Here is a 7,930-nt window from a genome sequence, read left to right as displayed (position 1 = left end):
GTTTCCAGTGCACGTCAGTGAGGGATCACAGATGCAATGGTACTGCGCTGGAGCGATCACACGGGGAAGTCCTACTGCGGCCTGTCGCAAACCCATTTGATACTGCAGTTTCCCCTATATTTTTTAAGTCCACTTCTTCAGCGGAGCGAAATGGGTTGGCGACAGGTGCGGGATGCTTGCCAGATGTTCCTGTGTGATCGTGACCTTAAAATCCGTCCGGCATTCGTGCCTATTGTACGGCTAATTCTGCATGTGACCGGGACCCATGATATGTTGAATCAGATCTGATAATGAGAGTCTTTTAGTCCTATGAGGTCTCTTCAAAATTGTCTATTTCTTCCTAAAATAGGCAATGTTTCTATTTCAGTCTAGGGTCTTTTAGCTTCTGCCAGCTGTGAGGGCACTGGCCATATTGGTGGCAAGTGAGGGAGGAGGACTTGGCCTATTGCCGTCTTTGATCTACCAGCCAGTATGCTGTTTAACCCCTTCTGTAAACAATGCAGCCCAGCCTTATTAAACATCACAATTGCACTAGAGTGTGATAAAAATGATGCATCCCAAAAGAAAACTTCCTACTAAATGTATCTTGACTTCTCTGGTTATGGTTGTGAAGGTTTAAGTCCTGCATTTGATGTCAAACTTATACAGTGTCTATAATACACTTCATTAATGATGCAGTTGTGTTTCTGAAAAATGAATGGTAAAAGTAGAGGCACACCATTGTATAAAAATAAATAGAGGGGAGAATATTTATTTAAAAGATCTATAGATCACACTTTTTGTACCAAATGTGGACTTGGGGTGGTTAGATATGGGAAGATATGAATATATTTCAAAAATTACATCATCAGAGTTGGTTTATAGTAAAAGCCATGGGTGAGCCAAGAAAATTCCATAATTAGAATAGAAAAGTATGCTATGTTGCTTTCCAAAAGGCTATGATAGTGTCCTTGAACATGGTGTTTAGCACATATATTAGAAACCTAAAGTGCAGGGCATTTACTAAAAAAACCCAGCCTGGTATGATTAAATGACTCACTAAGTAATACACGATATAAGCTGAAGTAGAATGTATATAGAATTATTTAACTAGAGAGGAAATTTCAAATAACGTTTCATACTTAAGAGAGAAAATAAGTAAGTCCAGTCATTTCCCTGAATTCAAAGAATGAATGATTGGCATTTTGCTTATAGCTTTTCTTCAATTTCCTTAACTTGGGATGAAACAACTTTGCCATCCACCACCTCCTCAACAATTGTCTTGATCTTTCTGGTTTTGGTTGGATCTAAACAGGAAGAAAAAGAAGGTTCACAAAAAATGCTAGTCATAAATGAGAGGTTCATACATACATGCCTTCCTACTACATTTCATTTCCTACTACATGAAAATTTACAGCATAGTAATATGTGACCCAGTCCAATAGGCAATATGTGCTGTGTGTTTTTACACACATCCACAACATGTGATGAGAAAGTGAGGCTTAAATTAAAAAAGGAAAAGAGGGATAAAGCAACAGCTGAAAGAAACACTAAATTAAACTAAACCATGACAATAAATAAAGACATGGGTGTTCCTATTAGTTGGGCATTTAATTGATGTTCTCTCAACAATACAACTGAAATCCCAACATCTTCTTACCAGGAGTGGAATCCACTGACTTCGTGCTTGCGACTGAAGCACTTTCAAATGAGCTGCAAAGAGATGGTAGAGCTGTTATGCCGTGTAAGATTACCAGGATCAAGTTTATGATGAACTCAGGCTTTCACAGAGAACTGACATTAGAATAGCGGTTTAATTTAATTTAATAATAATTTTAAATATTTGGGCAGTCCTCCTACCCAATCTCGCCATCAAGTAATCTGCGGTAAGTCTCAATCTCCATTTCCAGTCGGGTCTTGATATCCAGGAGCTGCTGGTACTCTGCACTTTGTCGTTCCATGTCTGCACGGACCTGGAAAAGCTGTGTTTCCAGGTTTCCAATCTGAAGTTGCATTTGTGAGAGCTGGCCACAATAGCCTGCTTCCGTTTCTGCTAGGGTGTCTTCAAGAGATTTTTTCTTTATTGAGAAAAAAAGAGAAAGAGAGAGATTATGAAGTGTATGACATTAAAACAAATTTATGCATGCTGGATCACATAACTAGCTGTGAGGTAGTGGCAGGTGTGAGATCTTTAGTTCTTTCAGTTTAGGAGCCAAAGACTTGATATACTTCTTTTTAAAATAGTGCAGATAGTTCAGTGAAACCCCATTATATCTAAGTGCTCATACACTGCACGCAAAAGCATGTTAATAATAATCTAACAGCATGTTTTGAAGAGGGAGAGAGAGCCATTTCTGGAAGGGGTGATTGAGAATGGAGAATTCTCATTAGGACCTGTTGTGCCGTTGTAAGGTCATTTTTGCATACTGTAAACATGTCCTAAAAGTTATTCAACAGATATTGGTTTATTTATTTATTTATTTAATTTATATCCTGCCCTCCCCGCGAAGGCATGCTTGTTTGGTTTGGAGTTGAACTGATCATACCATAGCAAGTTGAGACTGCAGTTCTATTTCTAGGCTTTGTAGAGTACGTCTCAGGTCTGTGATCTCACTTTTTCCCGACTGAAGCTGTTCAGTGTTTGAGGAAATTTCTCTTTTCAGCTCCCCACTCTGAAATACCCAAATAAGAGAGATTTTTTTAAAAAATGATCCAGTAATTCTATTCAGTAAATCTATTCAAGCAAATTGTCTCTTTCTGACATACCTTTTCATTGAACCAGGCTTCAGCCTCTTTCCGATGTTGTTCAGCAAGTGCCTCATACTGACCTCTCATATCATTCAGAAGTTTGGTCAAATCAATCCCTGGAGCTGCATCCATTTCTACACTGACTTGACCAGTGGCATTGCTTTGGAAACCTTGTAGTTCCTTAAAAGACAAAAGAGCTGGCATAGTAATGGTCAAAAAGACCAGCTTGATGTAAAGAGATGGGTTAGAGAGCCTACTTCGGCATGTATTCTTCAATATCGTATCATCCAGCATTTAAGAAATTCAATAAACTTCCTTGTACTGATAGATCCTTTGTATTCCTTGTGTGGGAAAGGCATGTTGGTATTCAAGCCCATGAGGGGATATGAGTCCCCTGTAGGATTGCCAGGTCCCCCTGACCAATGAGGCTGGGGATGTTAGGTAGGTTTGCCAGATACAGGCTGAGAAACTTCTGGAGATTTGGGAGTGGAGCCTGGAGAGGACAGGGGCCTCCGTGGGGTACAATGCTGTAGAGTCCACGCTCCAAAGCATCCATTTTCTCAAGGGGAACTGATCTCTGTAGTCTGGAGATGAGGTGAAACTCCAGGAGACCCCCAGACTCCACCTGGGTGCTGGCATCCTTAGTCCCCAGACACTTGGTCATGTATGGTGACCACAGCTTTCAGTAGTGTATGTTTGGAGATACCTGTTTCTAATGGCAGTTAACAGTTTTATCAAGTAGGCTGAAACTCAAAGCAGTTAATCTCAGTGTAATCACCTGACTGCAAAGCTCAAAACCATCTTGACGGGATACCAAAATCCCTTCTTTTTGCTATTCAAGATCTCTTGTGGATGTTAAACCTGGAAACTGATGTAACTGTCTCAAGCATACTGACTTTAAATATAGTTGTTTTAGCCAGTACAAGAATTCACAGTGTGAACCTGCATTTCTCCTCCCCACAACTTCTAGAATGTTTGTAATCCACATCTCCCCTCCTCCAAACCAATCCATAAAAACTGTTTGGGAAAAGATTGTAAATACAATTAAGAATAAAGAGCTATAATAGGGTTGCCAGGTCTCCCCTGGGTGCCAGCAGGTGCCAGCAGGTTCGGGTTGCCAGATCCAGGTTGGGAAAGTCCTAGAGATTTGGGGGTGGAGCCTGGGGAGGACAGGGACCTCAGTGGGGTACACTGCCATAGAGCCCACCTGCCAAAGCATTTTATCCTCGAGAACTGATCCCCACACTCTGGAGATGAGCTTTAATTCTGGGGGATCCCCAGGTCCCACCTGGAGGCTGGCAGCTGAAACTGAAACTCATGTTTTTAGTCCCTTTTAGTAATATGATGCCATTTTAAGAAGCCTTTTTTCGAAAACTGGGGGAAAGACCTACAAAGGTCCCGTTCACACGAGGGGATTTGGGCCAGTAGCGGGACGGTTTGGGGACAGAGCAAATGGCCGTGATCACACCACAACATCTGGGTGCTTCCGTCCCCGAACTGGCCTATCCACTCGATGATCCGGAGCAAGTAGGAACCACCTACCAAGGTGGTTCCTCTCCCTGCTGCGTCCCCGGCTCCTCTCCCTGCTGCGTCCCCGGCTCCAAGCCAAACTGCGCATGCTCGGACATGCGCAGTTCGGCTGGCTCGGCGTCCAATCTGTGTTTTTTCCCCGGCGTCTGATCGTGCCGGGGAGAAAAGGCGGTGCGGCCAGGGGATCCGTGGGATCCTGCCGCGCCGTTTCAACTTTGGCGCGGCCTTTAAAAGCCACGCTTTTTGCCGCTTTTTCCCCTGCCGTGTGGCAGGGGCCAAAATAAGCTTTCCTCCTTGTGCATGCCTTGTATGCTTGATCCAGTTTAAGCATATTTTTTTAAATTCTGCAGATAATGTTGTGAGAACCTATTACTTCTAGTTTGTATCTGAATTGCAAAAAGAACAAAGAAGTTCTTGCATGGTGACAATGCAAATGGAGCTTGAAAGCGTAATGTTGAAAAGAGTTGACAAGAAAGAAATATGCTAGAACAACTGAAACAAAAGCCTACTTCTTCGTGGTTCTTCTTGAGGTATGCCAGTTCCTCATTCAGGCTTTCGATTTGCATTTCCAAGTCAGCCCTGGTCAAAGTCAGTTCATCCAGTACCCTACGCAGGCCATTAATGTCGGCTTCGACAGCCTGGCGAAGAGCCGCTTCATTCTCGAATCTGAGAAAAAACCAGATGTATGTCTTCTAACCAAGCCAAGGTCTCCCGACTAATAATGCAGAGATACATTTGGGGGAGAGAGCTGGTGCTGAATCTACCATAGTGCCCTTGCCTCATTTGTCATCATTGTCGTCGTCCCCCGATTCTTGTTTTATGTGTATTTTTTCCTCTTCTTTCTCTTCCACTTGGGATTTAATATACATTTTTGTTGCTCTGCCTTTTCCTCATATTTTTGGTCTCTTATTTCTTTATATATCATTTCCTTATGTGATGCAGAATGTTCAAAGGTGCAGGGAAGATACACAAAACTGTTGACTTTAATGGATTTTATGATTGTTGTTTTTATTGTGTTTTTATAATGTTTTATCTACATTGCAAGCTGCCTTGAGTTCCGCAAGGGAGAAAGGTGACTAATAAAGGATGATGATGATAGATCTCAAATTGGAGAACACCATCTACCAGTCAAATACCTGACTATAACAACAACAACAACAACAACAATAATAATAATAATAATATATTTGCAATCCTTCACTAAATAAATTACTTACTTTAGTCTGAAATCTTCAGCTGCCAGTCTTGCATTGTCAATTTGAAGGACTATTCGGGCATTGTCAATAGTTGCATTGATTATCTGGAAAACAGAAAGGGTATTTCTGGGGAGTGCAACATTGCACTGATGATTCTTTTCTTAGTGGTACTAGTGCTTCAACAGTACATACAAATAAAACCAGGATTTTCCACTTCGCCTGCAAAATAGGGTGCAGCAGCTTTCTTAGATGTTATGACTTCAAAAGATATGGGATCCTTCCAATATACCCAGTGATAAATGCAAAATGAAGCATTTTCTCTATATTACTTGTCTACCCTTAAGTTTATGCTAGTCATGAAACAAATTATGCTAAACAGCAGGAGTTTTTTTTTTAAAAAAAACTTGATTCTTGCATGACATTATTGGAAAACCGTTTAACTGGATTTATCCAAGTCATTTTGGTATATGCAAGTTTATGATATCAAATATATTTTCAAGCACTGCACAATAAAAAATATGAAAGCAATTTATAACTTGCACATTTACTGAGAAGTAAATTCTACTTTGTTAATTTGGACCTACTTCCAAGCAAATTTGCATGGTTATTCAGGATAAATTTTAACAGATTATAATTCTTTTAGTACAGTCCTGTGTAGTTACTCTGGTATAAGCCAACAGAAATCAGGGCTTTTTTAATAAGAGTGCAAAATGACCTAGTTAAACTATACCCAGAGCAGTGTACATTAAAACTAAACATCTGTGAAAAAACCCATAGTAGCGTTAAAACATTGTTTACAACTCAGAATGCTTTACTGTATTTTTTTCTGGTTGTTCACACTTCCTGTGAAGTAGTCATTGTTATTGCCATTATATAAACTGGGAACAGAGTGAGAACATAATGCTCAGTGCCTCATGAATCCCGCTTCAAACCAACACAGCTACCCACCTGAACCTATGCATCCTGTTTGTGTTTCCTTGAGATCAATAAGGTAATGAATATAATATTATAAAAGTGAGGTTTATTAATGGTAACCACTGAAGGATACTGTCACGGGCTCTTACAGGCCACCACCTTTAGGACACCACTCTCATGCGGGACACTGCTAGCTTCGGGTAGTAGCGGGGACCACTTACCCACTTGAAGGATACCATCTCCACAACGGTAATGTCATATAGCAACAGATTACAAGCCACACTATTGTAAAATGTAACTTATTTAGTCACCTTTAAAAACAAATTTTATTGTATTTCCTCTGGAATCTGGAGAATTCAGTTTGTAAAGAAATGCAGGGACCTCATGACTGCTTACCTTGTTCTTGAGATCTTCAATTATTGGATAGTATTTACTATAATCTCTGCCAGCCGCTGAGCCCCCAGCACCTGGTCCATTTTTCTCATACCATTCACGGATTTTGCAATCCAGCTCAGTATTGGCTTCCTCCAGTGAGCGCACCTTATCCAGGTAGGCAGCTAGGCGGTCATTCAGATTCTGCATGGTTTCTTTTTCAGTGCCCGCTAAAAGGTTGCCTTCACCTCCAGCACCAAAGACCCCACTGAAGCCAGCAACCGAACCTCCACCAAAGCCACTTCCCAGTCCACCATATCCACTGCCCCATCCTAAACTGCTGCTGCCACCACCCCCAAAGCTGAGAAGAGACCCCCCACCAAATCCTCCCGCCATACTCCCTGAACTACTAGCACTAGATAACCTAACAGAACCTCCACCAAATCCACTTCGGGAAGAAAATTGCCGAGGTCCGGCAGATGTTCGGATGGAGAGAGCCATGGTATAAAAAGATGATGTTGCTCGAAACCTGGTGCAGTGATGGGGTGAAGCAAGAGTGGCTTTACTGTTGGCTTTAGCTTTATATATGAAAAAAGGGAGTGTTTGGCTGAAGGAGTCCACGCCTCCTTAAGGCAACATGCTTTCTTCTGTTGCCTATTCAGTTTATTTCCTGACCAAGTGGGCTGAACGTTCAAACCCAAAATTGTCCATCAGTGTGGAAAATTCAGTGCCCTCTGGGTGTTTGTTCTTCTAATGAATGTATTGGGTGGAGATAAGCTTAGAAATAATCCCATCTGCTGCAACTGAAGCCGGAAATACCTTGTGCTTTATTAGATACCCCCGCCCCCAATGAATTAATTTTTAAAACTTCGTTGCTTCGGTACACTGTAAACAAATTATAAACCTTCCCTTTTCTCATATTGTGTCTCCCCTGATGGGTTTTTGGTCATGTAAAATAGAAACACCTTTTTGTTTACATTGTTTATACACTGCTGAATACATAAATTATGGATAACTTGTCCTCATGAGTGAACACCATATGATAGCCTGTGTTTTGTTTAAAGTAACTCAAACGCAGGGGGAAAAATCCCATCAAAATTCTTTTCAGAAAGAGTCTTCTCTTGTTAACTCTGGGCAGGCTTTAGCAAAACATTTCTTCCATGTATAGAAGTGGCTGTCTTAATGGATGT

General features: G+C 41.2%; 1 protein-coding gene across 3 annotated transcripts; it reads right to left on the bottom strand.

Annotated features, from left to right (window-relative positions):
* Window positions 1-1,188: 1,188 nt before the first annotated feature.
* Window positions 1,189-7,151, bottom strand: LOC107107336 (keratin, type I cytoskeletal 12-like). Of its 3 annotated transcripts, XM_015407622.1 has the most exons (8): window positions 6,765-7,151; window positions 5,475-5,557; window positions 4,767-4,923; window positions 2,746-2,907; window positions 2,526-2,651; window positions 1,840-2,057; window positions 1,640-1,692; window positions 1,189-1,286 (listed from the first exon to the last, which is right to left on the bottom strand). In XM_015407622.1, the coding sequence occupies exons 1-8, from the start codon at window positions 7,134-7,136 to the stop codon at window positions 1,189-1,191; spliced, it is 1,269 nt and encodes a 422-aa protein (XP_015263108.1). In that variant the 5' UTR covers window positions 7,137-7,151. The 3 variants fall into 3 exon arrangements, with proteins under 3 accessions (XP_015263108.1, XP_015263106.1, XP_015263107.1); XM_015407620.1 differs by lacking the exon at window positions 1,640-1,692 and having other exon boundaries at window positions 1,189-1,354; XM_015407621.1 differs by lacking the exon at window positions 1,640-1,692 and having other exon boundaries at window positions 1,189-1,321.
* Between the last annotated feature and the right edge of the window lie 779 nt (window positions 7,152-7,930).

The sequence above is a fragment of the Gekko japonicus genome, unplaced genomic scaffold (assembly GCF_001447785.1).
Source record: "Gekko japonicus isolate JY-2015 unplaced genomic scaffold, Gekko_japonicus_V1.1 scaffold1363, whole genome shotgun sequence".
Taxonomy (NCBI): Eukaryota; Metazoa; Chordata; class Lepidosauria; order Squamata; family Gekkonidae; genus Gekko; species Gekko japonicus.
This window is presented reverse-complemented; position numbering and strand designations above follow the sequence as displayed.